Source organism: Lasioglossum baleicum, chromosome 12 (genome assembly GCF_051020765.1).
Source record: "Lasioglossum baleicum chromosome 12, iyLasBale1, whole genome shotgun sequence".
In the NCBI taxonomy this organism is placed as follows: Eukaryota; Metazoa; Arthropoda; class Insecta; order Hymenoptera; family Halictidae; genus Lasioglossum; species Lasioglossum baleicum.
Genome location: NC_134940.1, coordinates 12,372,374 through 12,391,310, shown reverse-complemented (window position 1 = coordinate 12,391,310; position 18,937 = coordinate 12,372,374). Strand labels below are relative to the sequence as shown.

Below are 18,937 nucleotides of genomic sequence, written 5' to 3'. Positions count from 1 at the left end.
ATTATATTGTTTAGTTTTATAGTTACTCGTACCCATACAGTACGGACTTACCCCACCGTGATAGTACGGACTTGCCCCGCGTAGTAATATTTACGGGGCAAGATCATCTCAGTGTTTTTCGCAATAAATTTTAAAAAATACAATAAAAAGGTTTATTTAATGTAAACCTACATCAATATTTGTTGTACTTACCTAAAATAACAACACAGAATATATTAATAATTTGTAAACTATTGCACGTTCAGGGTAACCTCAAAATTGTACGTGTACCTCGCACGTGACTGTTTGACATTGATTGATTTCAGCGAGGAAACACCTTTATTCTTGGGCGACATCTATGTCGAATAGTTCATACTAACTTATATTATATTAATAAATACAAGCTAGAGAAATTTCGTTCATATTATAATAAAAATAACCAATTAACGAACTTGCCCCGTAGACGGACTTACCCCACTCCACCTTATACAAACGCGTCCTCAACTTGTTCAGATTGATTGAAAATGGCTACAGTTTCATGGCAATCGATGTCAATCATTTCTATTTTGAATAAAGATCCGCAGTCGAGCTCATGCACCGAAGTCGTTGCTGAAAAATGAGTACACACTACGAAACAACTGCCGGCGAAACTTGACGAGAGTGTTCTAGGCATGTTTGCCCATTCTCTACCAGGTGCTCCAGGCAAATAAAAATAGAAGACCTATACGAGGATCTTTGGCGAGGCCGTTAATTGGCGAGTTAGCCTACCGTGTCAGCGGGTCAAGTAGCAATTTATATTCTTCCCCGAAGATGCGGTCCACGGGTTCATATCTTTCTCTCCACTGAACTGTGCCCCACTCTGTCTGTTCCAGGGAGTGTTCTATGTTCCTGCGTGTATTCCTGATCAAAGTAGACCGTGTACCAGTGATCCGGGACTTTCGTAGGTGTATCTCGGGCGTATCGATAGCTCGAGCCAGGAACCAAGCACAGGAAAAGTGTCCTCGACTGGAGGAGAGCGCAAGTACTCGGCATGAAGGGTGAGTCCTTTCAAGATCTCTCTTTTTCTCTTGTGTACGTCCATGCATTCGGACCGTGTGCACGCTGTGTACAGTCAGTCGCGATAATACTCGGGCATCATTGAAAAGACAACTTTTTGAAATATTGGAGCAGACGACTCTCGAATTTTTATGAGAAGTTAGAACAATTAGTTCACTACCTGACTTGAAGAAAACATATTTTACAAATGGCAACTTTTAAACATTCGCAACTCGTCGCAACGTTTGCCGATTTTGACGAAATTTGTCCCAGATCTATAAAATATAATTTTGTATTTTTGATATACAGTGGCCCACAAAAGTGTTCGCACGCCCTTTGAAACAGAATAACTTTTTCATAATTGTACCAAACGCGACCTGATGTTTTGTAAGCAATTAGAAGCATTGGTGTGCTGAATAATGTGACAAAAGAAATTTTCCAAAAATTATAATTTACAAGGTTACGTGCAGAAATAAAAAATGCATTCTTTAAAATTTTAAAAATATGAAAATTTAGAATATGTGTTTTGTAGATGCACACAAAAAATTGTCAGAAATAACTTGGTATTTTTTTAAATTTCTTGTTCATGTAGTGAACTAATTGTTCTAACATTTTCGTAGAAAGTCCAAGTCGTACGGTTCATTGTTAAAAAAGTTACTATGTTCTTAAGAGTGCCCGAATATTATTGCGAGTGACTGTACGTGTTTGCGGGTGTTCGCGAATGTTTGCGAAAACCCCCGGAGAATCGAGGAGCAACGTCGACGTCTTTTCGAACCACTCTTCGTCGCTGCGACGATACGACGACCGTCCTTTAAATGCACCTCGTGAATTAAAACCCCGGGGCAAGCCACTTCGAAGGAACATCCCGGTTCGATTGCCAGCATCTTCGAGGAAAACAGGCGATCCTTCCACCGAGAACTTACGACCGACATCGGTTCCATTATCGTTCCCTCGCTGGATCTTCGCTCCGAGTATTTATGTTTACTCGGGGCGTATATCATTGAATAGAATAGAAACAGAAGAAAATAACACCAAGCTAGAATTGTTAGGTTTGAAAAACAAAGAATAGTAAAGTGGAAAATAATATAGAAAATGCTGTTCTCGCAGCGTAATTAAACTGCGGATTTAATGCAAAGAATTTTTATTTTGCATAAAGATCCGCAAGAATGTGATTCGCGTAGCATTTCCCGAAATTATTTTGACAACCCCTTTCACGTCTCCCGGGACAATTGCGCCAGGTTTCCGAGGCCCGGCAATTTTTCCAGGGGTGACTTTTTTCCAGTCCAGAGGACAATGGTTTGAGAAACGAGGGAGGAGATCAAGATCGAGCTGCGCGAACATCCGAGAGCAAGAAGAATATCCCGCCGTCGCGTCGGACGTTCACCACCTGCGTTGCTTGTCGTTCTCATCGCGCAATACCTAAGGGTAGAGGGTGCGTTGTGAAAAAAATGCCCGGAGGGTTGGAATTGATCCAGAGAGAGAGAGAAAGAGTCGAGTTCCTCGGCTGTTTCGGTAGCCGGCCGGCTGCGTTGAAAGTCGCTGGCCCACTCGGCGTATTTACTACTTTCGTCGCGGTCGAGCAAACGGTGGAAGCTTTGCCTCCGGGGTAGTTGTCGGGAGAGGGGTAGAGGGATGAGGAGAGGGTGGCGGCGGATGGAAACGAATGCTCGAATTCGCGGGAACGATTTAAAGAGACCGAAAACTCCTTTTTTACCCGTGGACGACGGGAATCGCTCCCCCGCTCCCTTAACTTTTCCCATTCTTTCTTCCACGCGGCCCCTTTGCAATTCTCCGCTCTCCTGTCTCCTTTTTCATCCCCTCCCGCGACGCTCCTCGACCCCCTTTCCACCGTTCTGTCTTTATTTTTCTCCTTCAGCTCCCCTTTGTTTCCGTTCCACGCCCTCCTCCTCTGTTTTTCCCGGTCGTCTCCGTCGCTGCAATTCTTCAACCCCCACTTTCTTCTCGCTCCTCACCCCCTCGCCACACCGTCTTCGCCATCCCCCCCTGGTTGCCCCGATTTCTTTCGCACACAGCAGAGCAGGCCCCCCTTTTAGCACACGCCCCGAGACGCGAAAGCTTGGAAATCCGTGTTCCCCATCGACTACGCTCACTGTTTCCACCGGCACTCTTGTTGTGCTTTCATTCGAACGCCGGTGTACGTCTTCCACCCTCGTACAACCCCGTACACCCCCACACCCTGTCGATATCAGACCGTAACCGAGCCCTCCTCGCCTTCTTATTTGCGAGAACGCTGATTGCGGGACCAGTTCCGCCGAAATTCACCCCCTGGCACGCTCACAAAGGTGCTACGGGGGTGAGTTTCACTCGAGAGAGTGTTCCTCGTGAGCTTCGTCTTCGATAACATAGCCCTGTTCTGTCGATTTATAAACGAAAGGATTTTATCATCCGAGTTAAACGGGGACCAAGACAGTTGTGAATAAACTTTATGGAAAAAATGAGTGAGTACAGTTTTAAACAGATGAAAAATAATTAAAAAATGCTCGTTAAAATTATTGAGATTGCAGAGATGCATCCATGAGGAATTATCCAACAAATTGTTACCCCTTGAGACAGGGTTTGAGGTTGATAAAAATTGATTCCCCTTCGTGCATCATAATTGTTCACTTGTTGGTTCAGTCTTCTTGTTGCTGAAAGTTTCACACTGTCAACGACGCTGCATCCAGCCTCTCTTCTCGGCCAGGCTGTATTTAGGCAGAATTCCAAAATCGAAGGAGGGGAAACCACGCTAACGACCTGCCTAAAAGCATTCCCACCCCCTTCTCGCAGTCGTTTCACCGTCGAAAACTGGACGGTCCGTGCCGCGAAAGCACATTCACCCCGTGTCCCACCCTGTTTCTCAGTGACCGCGACCATTAGTGAACTTGAAATCGAGCAGATTTACACTGATGCGAGTCGCCAGCGAACACCCCACGACTTCGTTGACTGCGAGACGAATGCGGTTGATCGACGAACTGTAGACGAGTTGATGTTTACCGATCTCCTCTGACAAGTATCCTCATCTAATCCAAATTGTTTACGATGATGGGTTAACACAGTTTCACGATGTTCGGTAAGTCACGGTCTCTGTGATGCGTAAAATCGAGACGCAGAAAGGTGTCATCGGCCCTGACCGCGCGAAACGATGTATCGCCGTCAAAAAATAAGTGCGCGACCGTGTTCTAGAAATCAGCGAGGACTGGTTCCGAGCGTCTTCGATGATCGAAAAGGGTCAGGGGAGGCAAATGGGTCAAGAATTGGTCGAGAGGGCGCGCGCCCGCGATGGCGGAAGAACGTCAGCGACGACTGCGTCACTCGAAAAACGATCGGGTTCGGGTAGCCTCGGCCGGAATCCGACATTGCGGCTGTGCCGGAGAGCTGATGACGCAATCCAAGTTTACAGTATACGGTGCACAATGGCCGGTATCTGGGTCGTGGTGTCAGTGCTACCCCTTGCACTCGCGCGCGCGCCCGTGTCGGCTGGGCGACTGGCTGCACAGCCCCAATTCTGCAGCTCCACGGTGTGCTTGGGAAACCTCCGATATATCCACCAACCGACCAGCCCGGAGCCCTACTGATCACGCTACCACCGCCCAACTCGCCTAACCACGCTCTCCACCGATCCTTTTTTCTTTCCACGAGGAACCAGCCTTCGACGATCCTCGCGCGCGCTGATTGCTCGGAGAACCAATTTGTTCGACTGTCCGGACGACGTTGCAGATTCGCTCACGGTCCACTGGACATTCCAGTACCCTAAACGAGATCTACGACCGTCGTCTCCAGCTTCGAGATATTGCGACTCGATCGAGGATTCTTGACGGCGGAGGATTCACGACCGTTTTAAATATTATCAAATATTTCTTCCATGTTAAATTTCATTCATTCAACTAATCGTTCACTGGATCCACTTTCTACATTTCTTCTCTCAAGCTTTAATATTCTTATCTTTATCAACATCTGTCTGCTAGATCGTCCGAGTTCCCATACATCTCGAAAAGTTCTCGAGCACACTTTTCACGTTCCCAGATCATCATCCACTTCTGTTGCTGTGCACATATCGCCTGAATATATTCGGGCAAAGGAAAATTCGAAGGCAACTACGAGTGGAAGAATTGCTCGAAGGTTTCCATCGATTTATACTACACTGCAAGAGGGGGTATATATACTTCATCTAGGTATGACAGACGTTAGTCAAAGCCGTGAGGGAACTTCTGTGAGCAATCGACGGAGAAGTTTTCGCCGAGTTATAAAGGGACTTTTCGCCTTCGGTTTCTTCAAGGTTCGATGGACGCAGTCGGTCAGGGATCGATCATGCACAAATCCAATTTCCCTAAACGCGAGGTAACACGGTCCAAAGAGACAGAGAGAGAGTGAGAGAGAGAGAGAGAGAGAGAGAGAGGGGACCGTCGATATCCGTACGCTTCGACAGCTTCTATTTCGGTTCGTCCTTCGCCGCGTTCTCGGTCCGGGCTCTCTCCGATTCGAACGTTAAATTCAATAACGAGATAATAGAGCCGGGGTAATTAGCGTGGTAGGAGGAGGGCAGAGAGCCGGCGGCTTTATTCGTCGCGTTACATCGATCGGATCCCCATTAAAGCCTTTACCTCGATTCAGAAGAGCGTTAAAAAAGAACGACGCGCCGCGCCGTTCTATTTCGATTCCGTTCACGATCCCGACGCGTTTTCCCGGGCAACCGCCGAACAACCGGTATAACTGTATATCGGGAATATTCGCGAATCGGTGGAAAAAGGTCGCTTTCCCAGGCGTTTCCCGGCGACACGGCTCTGCTAAACCGAAACGCTTTTACGGATACCCGAAGTACGCGGTAGTGTTTTTGCCCCTACGATCGCGATCCGATGAAACGAACGTTCAGGAGTCGGTTCAATCGGACTGAATTCCCGCGGAAAATTGTTCAGATATACAGAAGACGATTCACCCGCGGCGAAACTTATTGCTCGGCTCAAGCTTATGGTACGGAAACCGCTGGGGACACTAGTGTGGTGATGCCTTCCGCCTGGGGACTTCGATGTTTATGACGTGGAGGAACGCTATCCCGCGAGATGCGAAGAAATACAATTTCTTCTATTAGAAACGTTCCACATACAGTAGACCTCGATTAACACGCTAGCAGTGTCACATATGTGACGCTCACAGTTCTGTCTACTCGATGGTAGTCAAATTAAGTTTATCCACCTATGTATGTATTGAAAGTCTCTTTGTGCATAGCGTAATATTCTGAAGAATTTCAACGATGAAGCTGAGCAATGAAAAATTAGTGGATGTGTTGAGCCAGTAAACTAGTTGTTCTAACGTCTCGAAAAACTCGAGGCGTTTGCTAAAATTTTAAAAAGGTTATCAGATGGTGCCATCCTAATTTTGTCCCCAACTGTATATTTGCAATAGACATTTTATTTGATAACAAATGCGTCTGTACAATATATAGTACATTTCTATGTTTTGTTACTTTTTATATCGCTAAGTTCGGATTACGAAGTGCTTTGTACCGAATAGATGAGTTTCTTTAGGGGAAATCTTGGAATCTAGGGAATACTATGTACATCGATCTAATGGAAGCTGGAGTGCCCAGTATCAGTGAACATTACGGAGACCGAAAAGAGAGATTGTCCACGTTAGAGAAGAATGTAATTCGCTTAAATGGAAGTAATAATCCCGCTACATGAAAAGTAGTACACGCTAGGGACATGGATCTAGTGAACTGAAATAGTGGATCGATTCGAATCGCACGGTAATTACGTGACGTTTTTTCGTCTGAAGAAGGCGTGATCGCCGGTTGACTCATTTCCTAATGAGCCTTATTGCTTTCCCGTAGGAATGGTCGGTAATTGTCATGGAGCACGCGTTAAAAGCTCGCGGGGACTTTTCCTTCGAAACAATTGGAAACGAACGGTGAAACGGTGAAAATGTGGGCCCGGAGAGAGGAAGAGAGAGAGTGAGAGGGAGAGGCGAGCGATGGTTGCGTGCGAGCAATCTGCGTGTTCCGTCGATCTAGGTCGCCGGAATCACTGGAAACGTAATTCCAGGATACGTGCGTTCGACGCCCTTTCCACCCCCGCCATTTTCTCCCGACCGACCTCCTTTTTTTCTAATCGCTCTAATGAAACAACACTGATTCTCTATCTCCCTCCCCCCTCTTTCTATATATATATATATATCTCTCTCTTTCTCTTTTTCCCGACAGTTCTTTTTCCAGGCGTGGCTTCGGCGGAGACGCGGCAGCTCCGCCGTTTTCTTTGTTGGACTCCAGCGAAACCGTTTCCAGGTCTAACCTAACCTAGATTCGGTATCCCGCGGAATGGGAATAACCTAGATTCCATTCTTCCTGGAAACAGGATACCCCGAGTGCCGGTTTTTCTAAGGTACAATTCATCTGGGTTCACAATCCGTTGGATACGGTTCATCGTTGGCCGCAGTTCCCACTGGAAGCTAACCCGTTCCCGGTTACCGGGTTCCCTAGTCTCAATTTATCCCTAGGTGGTGCTTTATCTCGGCGAAGACACCACTAACGTTTACCGAGACCCTGATAGGCTAAGCTTAACTTTATCTCTGCCCAAATTATGTCTAGGCATTGTTTCCTGTAGTTGCAATTCTTCCCTAGATACAGTATCGCAGATACCCCACAGGCTTAATTTATCCCTAGCTCTAAAATCCCAATTGGATGGATCACGAAATTTTTGTAGGGACAAGACAATCTGGATATGGAGCCCCATTTTACCATTCAACTTTGTCCTTTAGACATTTGACGTATCCTTAAAACTCTCTATGATCTCGGTTTTCGAATTGTCGTCGGTTATTTTTTTGCCTCCGCAACGGCCGGCGACGACTCCTTCGCGACGCCTGGTGACAACCTTGTCGTTTGTTGCCGCTCGTACACACACTCGTACGTCACGCAACGCACCACCTACAGTTTGGGGGTCGTCGACCCCGCGCTCCACATCCTACACTATATTTTTCTACAGACCTAGACAAAACAGCCCCTCAGCCTTCTCCAGTTGTGATTTGTTCGCGGAAATAGAATACCCTAGGCACGGTTTCTCCCAAAGGCTTCCTCTTGACCCAATTTATCCCTAGCTATAGTATTCCCTCAAGTGCAATTTATCTCTCTATATAGAACACTGTAAACTCGATTTATCTTTAAAATAGTCTTACCTCTTCTACCATTTGTCTTCAGTCAATATTTTCCCTAGCCATCAAATCCCCAGCAATCTGTTCGAAACGTTTGAATGGATTTCATTCGTTTCTAACGTGGACAATTCCTCTTTCTGATGTCAATAATATTACCTGATTCTGAACACTAGTTTCCACTAGATCGATGTCCCTAGAATTTCCTAGATTAGTAGACTATCCCCTAGCTATTACATACCTTCGAATATTGAACATGAGAAATTTATTTCTCCATCAAAGTGATCAATATTCTCAATCAATTTCTCTGATATAAATTTTTACTAGGTTTATAGCTTTCACTATATCTAGTGACAGATTCCATGTAGAGTGAAACAAGAACGATTGAACTGCTATTAGACCGCAGTTTTCCTTAGATTCACGTCCTCCTAAAATCCCCAAAGGCAGATTATCGAGTAGCTCCGATAGTCGCAGTTAATTCGAAATTTCCCTAGCAGGGACGTTAGTATGATAATTATTTCTGCGGTTCGGGGGCGGTCTGCGCTATCTCGAACGAAGGGAACTTGCGTCAGAGGATACTTTCGACCCGGTTCGCCCCATCTTTCTCGTTTCCTGCCGTCCGGCTCCTATGTAGGTCGACCGATTAAAAGATAACGCTGCGGCCACTTGAAGGAGATAAAGGGTCGATGAAGTTTTTAATGGAGGCCAGATTACCGAGTTCGAGAGCACTGCCACTTGATATAGCCCCCTGTGATGCAGCAAAGACAGTGAGAGAGAGAGAGAGAGAGAGAGAGAGCTGTTGCGTTTTGTTTTTACGAAGCTTGGCTTGCGATCCCGGGCAAAGTTCAAAGCGGACGATGATCCGCTTCGGTGCGGGACCTGCCGGAACGACGACGGGACCACTGTTTTCCATTGACCGCTTTGTTTTCGAGAAACCCGGGGAATCGATGGGATCGAACCCGGCCACGCATGCTCCACCGCTTTCCAGACCTGTTTCGCCGACCGATCGAAATAAACAGTCTCGCGGTTAAAAAACGTTTAGCCCTTCTGAATTTTGTCTTCATAGAGTGGCTGGGAAAATGACTAATTAATATTTTGGATTTTGATGTCTCGAGGGGCTATCGAAATTTGTTTAAAACATTTTTGACATTTTTACAAATTTTATTTCGCATGAAATTATGAGTTCTTAGAATAATTGGTTTTGCTTTGAATTTCTGGATTTTGTCTTTACAATAGTGTCTCCCGAAAGTGGCTATTATTTTGGTTTTTAATGGCTTGAAATATTCGTTGAAAATATGAAGATTCAAAAATTCAATTTTGGCCAGGAAAAACAGGTTTTCAGGCGGCACTGTACGACGTTTGTGCGGTTCGAGGGAAGATGGGTCACAGCCGGTAGTCGTTGCACGAGGGAGCCAAGCTGGAGACGCTTTCGTCGAGCGGTTCAAAGGGATTCCAGAGCTTTGAGAATAACGTCTCGGACCTCTGTTCGTTATCCGCGAGCGGTGGCCGATCCATGGAAACGCGAGCGAAGGGGCCAAGGGCCCGTGTTCCTCGTCCTTTGCATCCGTGCCGGAATGCCCGGCAGTTCTTTGAGCCGCGGCCAGCCGCGAAACGGATCCCATTCACTCCATTTGTTCGTTTATTTATCCGTTTCGGCTGTCCACCCTCGGCTCCCGTGAAGTTCGATCGCGGGTGCCTCGGATTTTCTTCGTCAACCGACGGTCAAAGGAGATATCGGCTGAGAAAAAAAGAACAAGCACGAGAAAAAGCGAAACGAAACGTTTCATTTAGCTGGAATTCCTCGGCGAAACGATTCGCGCTGCTTCCGCCCTCTTGGCTGCTCGGAACGAGCTTCTTTTATCTTCGAGCCAGCCAACATCGATCCACACCGTTCGCGTGTCTCTTCAAGGTCTCGGAAAATTGATACCGTCGCCCCTTATCCGGAATCGGATGAAATTAAATATGCCCGCGACGCCATCTTCGATGCACGTCCAATGACATTTCAAATTGCCGCATGCCGGGGAGATTTTTGGATCCGTCGTTTTGTTCTTCGGGGTGAATCCTTCAGAAATTATGTAGGCACTCTGAAATATTTTTCATCCTGTTCTTTACAGTGTTCATAATTTACACCCTGAAATATTCATTACATCGCTCTCCACAGCACTTCAATTTTTAAAGCCATCCACAGAATTTCCTGCACATTTTCGAATAGTGTGCATACTAAAAATTGTAGTATATATAAAATATGTATAAAATTATGATAGTGGAACAAAAAATATAGGAAATATTTAGGGATGTTTTCAAATATTACAATACTGCAGAAAAAGATATAATCTAATTAATAAATAAATATATAATATAATTCGATCTCCCCCTTCTTTAAAAATTATAATGCAATACAATCAACGATATAATCAATATTTAAGGCCACTTTGTTAATTTATTGGCACGGTAAAGAATCATATAAAAACGATTTGCTGCTATTTTCACGAATCATAACACCATAAAAATTAAGCAATGAACGCTCAAGGGTGGTTTCCAATATTGCCAATTTCAGAGTCCTTTTGACATGCTTTTAAAAATTCGAGAAAATCCATCCAATGACGTCGAACAGGTTCGCCACGGATTTGAAAGGCTCGGAGAGACTGAATAGAAAAGGCTCGAACAATAAATTGTTCTTTTCCGAATACGTTTATTATTATTCCCGCAGCGGCACGAGCAGCGTTCAACGGGAAGAAATATTCGATAAATGAAAACGGTGCATTATTCCCAGGGCTTTTGTTTCCCCGTCTTCATTTGTCGAAAGACATTTATGGCCGCTGGATCACGCGCGCACTTCGTACATTTCCCGTGAAATTAACGACTGGCTACGATTCGTCGCCGATACGTGCCGACACGTCCGCGAAAACCGTTTTAATGGAGTTTACCATTGCTATAGCGTCTGTTGCCGATAACAAAGACAGTTTCGCTGAACGTGGAAATCCTTGCGCCATCGATCATGCGGTTCCTGGAACGGTGTCCTTATTGTTCCGTCGTTTGTACACGTTCGACAAATCGAGAAACGATTTTAGTCCTCTCGGGAATCGAACATGCTGAATCGAACGTTCCTAGGTCATTTAGAATGATCGATTACGATTACGAATTTTTTCGAAATCTGTTATGTTAAGCACTGTAACATCGAGTCGGAGACGTGGCGACGATTCCAAAAATAATGTACCAAATATGTACGTTATTAACCATATTAACCCTCGATTCCATGAATTTTCATGACGAGTTGAGAAAATATATATATGGCTGTTAGTCTACTTAAAAATCATTGTGGTCATGAAATGAATAATAAAATGTTATTAGAAAATGTGTTATTTATTGCATTTTATGACTGTTCCTGTATGGGAACTTTATACATATGCGGTTTTATTCATAAGCGCAATGTTCCCACTTGGAACCAACATGCTCACAGTCTCCAGTATTGTCTACTTAATTTACTATAGAACATTTAGGTCTAGCAGACTAAGAATGGTCCAGCGACTCCACCCACAATTTTTATTGACGTTGTGTGGAAAACACAATAAAAAATAGCTTTAGGTTGAAAGATAACACCTTAAAATTTTAAATACTCTTAATTGTATCATTTTTTTCTCGGTTGTTAATTAAGATATTCCGATAAAAAAAAACAAACGAAAATACTCGAACTTACCTCCTTCATATGATATATTTTTTTCACAATTGTGATCAACTTATTAAGGGTATTGCAAGCAATCCTCCGAGTGAGCACTTCCAAAAAATTCAAGAACAGTGTTCTGTTACCTATCTATACAAAAGTTTCAAGATGATCGGATTGGTGGAACATAATAATAATAATATTTCTTTAAATGGAATACTATATGTTTTTCTTCAAAAGTTATTCCGAGTTGATTAAAGGTAAATCGTTAGCTTACGTCTGCATCGACCGACGACCGACAGCCAGCAGCTACTGCTGAGTGATATGATACGAAGGAGGCAAGTTCCAGTATTTGCGTTTTTTTTAATCTGAATATCTTAATTAACAACCGAGAAAAAAAATTATACAGTTAAGGGTATTTACCATCATATCGTCCTTACATAAAATTTTATATTTTAGGGGGTTATCTTTCAACCTAAAACCATTCTTTTCCACACAAAATCAATGAAAATTGTGGGTGGGATGCCGCTGGACCATTCTTAGTCTGCTAGACCCAAATTGCACGTTTGTCAAGTTGCCAGAAAATTTTTAATCGTAGATCAAGTTCAGTTTGTCAGAAATTCTGTTAAAGAACAAGCCGAAAATTACATGTCTAATTAATAGTTGAAGACCGCTTTCTCACGTCCCCAATTCGGAGCGGAATGCAATAGAGGGTTAATTGAACGAAATATATCTTCTAAAAACTTGGTAGAAGAAGCAGTGAATAGTTCCAAACATCATCGATTATAAGAATGGTCCGTCGTTCGAGTGTTAATGCAAATTTTACCGTGGCTGTTTTGGCTACCGGAGCTGCGATAACGGGATCGTGTGAAAGATGATCGAAGATAAAGGCGCAGTGCTCGAAATAAATCTCGTCGTGCGCGTAATGGCTTAATGCGAGAACCGGGGAGGGGTGTTGTGGGGGGGAGGAGGGGTGGCAGCCCGTTCCATTTACAGGGTAGCTGCACGCCATCTTATTACGATGAGCGATCGTCGGAGACGCTCGTTGCGCGTTCGCCGTTACTGCGACCCGGCCAGATTAGCACTTTGCGGAACTTTCGTGCTTTCCGCTGCTGCTTCTCGTCGCCAATCCTCCCCCTCCCCCCCAGCCGCCCTCGGAATTTCGTGACTCGGAAAATTTAGCCCCTACCCTCCATTTGCGACGACAGCGTAGCACTTTTAGCGGGAATCGCTCGATGGAATCCCTCCGGGAACCGTGGAGCCCGCTCCCCCTCTCGTAGTTTACTTGAATATCAACTCGGGAAACTTTCGGCTTTCGGGCCGTTCCGAGGTGACGGTCCGCGTGATTCCCTTCGCCAAAATTATTCCTCGTCACCAAATTCCCCGTGACTAACACCGGAAAATTGATCAAAGAAGCCCTTTCGCTGCGGAGTCGGCACGCGTCATTTTGTGCGTTGCACTTCGGCATTTCTGCGTTGCACTATTCTTCAGTGTAAGGAGCGACTTCGACAGCGATTCTCTTGGAAACGTGACATCTTAGGCAAGATTTTTCCTTTGGAAACTTTAGACGTGTGAATTCCTGCAGCTTTTCAGCTGGAACTTACCTTCTCGGTTGTCTTGCTGTGTGAAAATGTTCTAAAGGAGGAATAAGTTGGAAGCGTGAAAGAGGAGAGTTTGCTCTTTCAAACGAGCGTAGGTGAAGTGCTCCGCAATTTTTTTTAACGAAGTTATAGTAGATTGAACATGGCCTGTAAGCTTGAAGGAAGGGCCATTTTCGATTTCTCATGTTTCTCGCAATATAATTGTGTGCCTTGCAGTGCAAATGTTTTCTAAGGGAGAAACGCGTTAGGTTAATGAAAGAGAAGAGTTTGCTCTTTCAAATGAGCGTAGGTAGAGTACTCTGCGATTTGTTTAAACACATTTATAATAGGTTAAATATTACTTATTTCTACAAGCTTAAAGAACATTGATCATCACGATTCACAGTTAAAATCGTAAGGTTTTGCAATCGGGAGTGTATAAATTCCGTAAGAAACGTCTGCAATTCGAGCATCAGAAACGGCGACTCTCGTTCACGCTACTCGGAGTTGCAAGCGAAGAGAGAACAAAACACTCAAGGAGGTCATCTTTTGCCACTCCGTGTCCCAGACAAACGTTTACAAACATCCTCGACATTCATTGTGTACAACAGGATTGCAGTCTGAATCTTTGAACCATTTTGTTTCGTATTTTGCTCTCGCGATCCTTTTAGAAGGACGACGAGTTTACAATGTAACGAGGAGGAAACGCGGCAGTAGGAGGATCTGCTAACGAAGCCATCGGAAATTCCTCCGAAAAGCCGGTCTCGGCGTTTCTTCTGCAGCAGTAAGGGAGAGAGAGAGAGAGATGGAGCAACTGTGTGTGTGTGCACGCGCGTGTATGTTGGTTGCAACACACGGCGACAGTCGGATGAGCTTGCAAAAAGCGTTCACCTTTGATTTTTCGACGCGCGCCTCGTCCCGATATTCGCGCAAACGAGAGACACCGAGAGTCGATGCACCGCGCGCCGCGATGCAAGACTGGAACGCTTTGTCCGGCCGGCATGCGGCAGTTGCACGCGTCGCGCGAACAAACGGACCCACAAAGGAACAGCGAAATAAAAGTATCACGAGGAACACGGCCGAGGGGGAGTCGCCACGTTTTTCCAACGGCGAAACGGATACGCGAAACCAATTCGGGACGGGTCTGAAAGAAACGGAGGGAGAGAGAGAGAGAGAATTTTCCCGGCGATGTTTCACTCGAGGCTCTGTGTCAACGATAAAACGCGTCCTTTAACCGGTTCCTGTATCGATGCCGTTATTATTTTCCATCGTTGCTTGCCTTTCGGTCTCTGACCTCTTTTGAAACGTACTGCATATTTTACTTTTGTATGGTTTTAGCTGGAGTCAGTTGGGCGAAAACTTGCCTTTTGTCAAGTTACCTTGTGTTTTTAGCGCGATCAGTCACCCTTGGAATTATGAATTACCCTGTATATAGTACACTTTCATGGACGTTCTATTTTTACATAATCCGTGTTAAATAAATTGTCTAATCTTTGTCTCTCTTGGAAATACCCTGTGTCCTACATTCTTAATTGTCGAATTACTTTGAATCAGCCTGTATGAAGTATAGTTTTAATGACGTTTTACTTTTATCTCAAGCAATGAGCATTAAACAGATCGTTTGGACAACTCGACATCGTGTTTCAGAAATACTCTTCTCGTCGTACATTTAAAATTGTAAAATTATTTTGAATCTCCCTATGTGCAGTACCGTAATTTTACCGAACTCGACCTGGATGAAATAAATCAACGTAGAGTAAAGGGTTGGATCACTATGGTTAAATACGATCGATTCCACCTTCTTTCGCGAACAATTCTGAATCGCCCTGTACAATCAGCTGTATCCCCAATATCCGGCAAACGGTCTCTCGCAAACAACAAAATAAATCCTAAAGTCGCCGGTGATCGTCGAATTTCCCCACGAAACAAACTCGGGGAGTGTCCTCGTTAGTCGTTGCGAGGACGGGCGGGTCCGACACGCAGTAGCGTATAACGAGGGACGAGGGTGTCCAATAACAGAGTGGACAAAACGGTACATACACCGTTCCCGTAACGAGACGGCGACGTTGAACGGCGCACGGCGCGTGACGAAAGAGTTGTCGTCGACGATGGTCTCTTTTCTTCGTCTATTTGCCTGTTTGGCCGGCCGGTAATCCGACTCGGAATCACGCCGTGTAAACAGACCCGAGGGCCGACAAGGCACGGCACGGCCCGGCATGGTGCTCGAACCGTTTTCGACAATGACATCCTCCTTTCCGGAGTTGTTTGAGCAGCCGGTGGCTTCGAGTAAATTAAGGAGAGAGGCCCTCACTCGCTGAATTACGGGCGACGCACCTCTCTCACTCTCTCCCTCTCTTTCGTTCTGCTCCCACCGTGGTGCGCAAACACTAGACGGCATTAGGCAAAGCTGGTAATAATTTTCCATGGTACCCAGGGATCTTTGGACGCCTGCGAGCCTCCCGGCGTGCGTTTAACGCTCCCGTAATTAACGCCGCTTAACTGCATGCAATATGTTCGTTCCCCGACCAGGATGCCGCTGTACTACAAGAACTCCAGCATGTAGCACCAAACTATTCCGAGTTTTGCCAACCCCCGAGACTCGCTTCTTCTGAGCCATCCTGTAGAGTATGGATTCACCATTAGTTTCCTTTTTCGGGGGTTGACCTCCGCTTGTGAACGATTCTTGCGAGGTTATCGAGATGTTCATTAGCTGTATAACGTTTGGTTGTGGTTCGGATCCTGTGCATCACCCTGTACAACATTGATCCAGCTACATTTTCTGCGAATAGTTTTTTTAATCCTGAGTACATTACTCGTTGTACGAATATATGGATTTTTAATCCTGAGTATACTCGTTGTACGAATATGGATTTGTATGTGACCACTGTTTATGAATCATCTTGTAGAATACAGACACACCGTGTTTCTCACGAGTATAATTAATTTGCGTCTGATGCCTCGGGTTTATGAGATTCCCCGAGAATTGTCCTGTGTGCGAAAATAAATTTATTCCTTCAGGCCTCTTCATTTGGATCACCCTGTATGTACAGTATGAATTCGCGATACACTGCATTTCCAATGGGATAATTCATTTAAGTTTGATTTTAAAAGTTCTCGATGGCCTGTGTAAATTATCCTCCATGCGAATTTGTATATTTATTCATGGCATACATTTTCTGAATCGCTCTATAGATTTTGTACAATGCTTCGTTGAGTCCAGAATAAATTTGAAAGCAATTTGTCGATTTGTACATACAGGAATATGCTTTTAGTCTTCCTGTTCCGCGGGAATTGTCCCCTATATGAATATATGCATTCGCGTTCGGGGTTGAATTCTGACTTTTATTAATCATCCTGTATAATACAAATTGACGAATCACTGCGATTTCAACGGACCGACTTGCACGTGATTTGTTTAATAATTATCAAGATTTTGCGCCAACTACCCTACTGATAAATCGATTCAACTCGCTCTGAATCACCCTGTACAATCTACATGCTTTGCTATTTATAAATCCACCTGCATACGATTGATTTCTGAAAATTCTTCAGACTCTAAAATTATTTTTTAAAAATTATTTATTTACAGTGCACCGTTTGTTTATATTAATATCGTTCCACAATCAAGTTAAATTCTACACAGTCAGCTTCTAAAAATGCTGGTACACCGATCACCCTGTACAATAACGATTTTATCCATGCAGTCCACTACGCGTGAATCAGCCTGTACGCCGGGCCACAGAAGCCAGGTCAAATCCAAGAGCAATCCGTCACCAGGCACCCGTTGCAGCGTTTTTAATCTGCTTGTCCCGCTCGTTCGAATGCAAGCCCGCGTTCTCGATCCTGTTAATCAGCCTGTAGGTTGTGTCGATCGTCGGGCATGGATAAATTCGGGTGCAACAACCGATTTTGCTATATTTTGCTGCCAGCTGAGCGAGGTCGGCGGTTCGAAACTGTTGTAAAACGGCCGGGTAATTGAGAATCCCCGCGCTAGCCAATTTTCCTGGGCAGGAAACGTTCGCAAAGCCGGTTACGACACTTTTCGGTTTAATTAACGATGCGACTGGTGGCGGGGATGGCCCCCGGTGGCCCCCGGAGCCGGGGCCACGCGCTCCCGTCGTCGACTCGTTATAGTTATTTACACGGCCGGATAAATCTCTTTCCGATGAAACGCGAGAATTTATTGGCTGGTGTTGTCGACGCCCCCCTTAAATATGTAAATGGCGGCACGGTGCCGATTCTGGTTTATGGGGAGGACGCCCGGCCGTTCGCGAACGGGTTTTCCAATTAAATTCTATTCTTTCGTCGAGCCGCGACGGGCGAGCAGTCGAAACGCTTATCGAACGATATTTTATCCGAGCGGTGCTGCTGCTGCTGCTGCGCTAGCCCGCGGTATCTGTGCCAGACGGTATCACGCTTTATTTCATGTCCGCCGGGCCCGGACAAAGATGGCAACCCTGGGAATATAATATTACAGCCCCGGAGAGCCCTCTAGCTCACCTCGAACTCATTTCGAGCGCATTAACGAGCTTCGAAACACCGAGCACACAATCTCAAACGTGTGCCAGAAATACCCGGCACAACCGCTCCTTATACCGTGCTACCGTTGTGTCTCGGTGTGAATAGCACGTCCGACTACCAATCCTCGGGCCAGAGTTCGAAACCGTCTCTCGGTTTCAAGGAAAATCAATTTCCCCGTTCTCCGAGGTTTTTCGAAAAGATTGAGGCCGCCGATGTGCGTGTACAGCAGTTGGTTCCAGTAAGTTGGAAACGGAAAATTTCTCTTCTCGCACCCGTCGCCCAGGATTTGTCCCGAGGGAAAACAACCCCCGGAAAAGCATCTACTCTTGAGCCAATGCGAGGGAAAAGTTTAAAGCGCGCGAGCAGCGGCGCGACGGTTGCACACGGGACTCGAAAAGGAGAAAAACGGGATCATCGATACGGGTTGAAGGGTTCAATGGGGAGAGGAAAATGGGGGAAAACAAGCGGCCGGCCCCACCCCCTCGGCAACTTCCAGGGACGTCGAAAAGTAACCGAGCGTGGCCGTTCTCACAAAGAGCCCGGGACCGGATCGCGTGTAATTTAATTCGTGGCGTGCTCGGTACGGCGTCGAGGCACACCAGAGGGAGGGGGTTGCTCTGCGGGGTGGTTTTCTCGAGGGTGGGGGTGCAGAAATCCAGGGGCAAGGAAAAGGGGGTTGTGCAGATACAGAGAGAGAGAGAGAGAGAGGGAGAGAGGAAAGGTCTGTGCCTGTGCTCTGCCCCTGGTGGTGGTGTTAAGGTAGATGTCGTTGTCAAAGTGCACCTAGCCGAAAGACACACAACCACCCTTCTGCTGCGGCTGGTGAATCCCGTGCACCATCACGATCCCGTTGTCGGTGGTGGTGATATTGATCCACCCTCGGAGCGTGACCGGGGTGGCTCTCTCCTCTCTCTCCCTTCGTTCCAGCGCGTGTTTGCGTCGGTGCATTCTCGCGGTGCCCCGTTCCTCGGAAAAAAAACAGACCGTCTTTGCTCGGTTCATCCACTTTCTGCCTCCCGCGTTT

The 18,937-nt window shown here is 45.7% G+C and overlaps 1 protein-coding gene across 1 annotated transcript in view; it reads left to right on the top strand.

Moving 5' to 3' along the window:
- Positions 1 to 875: 875 nt before the first annotated feature.
- The window catches only part of LOC143214446 (uncharacterized), a 142,227-nt gene continuing 124,165 nt past the window's right edge, over positions 876 to 18,937 (top strand). The window contains exon 1 of the mRNA XM_076435527.1: positions 876 to 1,016. Within this exon, the coding sequence (XP_076291642.1) occupies positions 1,010 to 1,016 (7 nt within the window). The 5' untranslated portion in view covers positions 876 to 1,009. The remainder of the gene's footprint in view (positions 1,017 to 18,937) is intronic.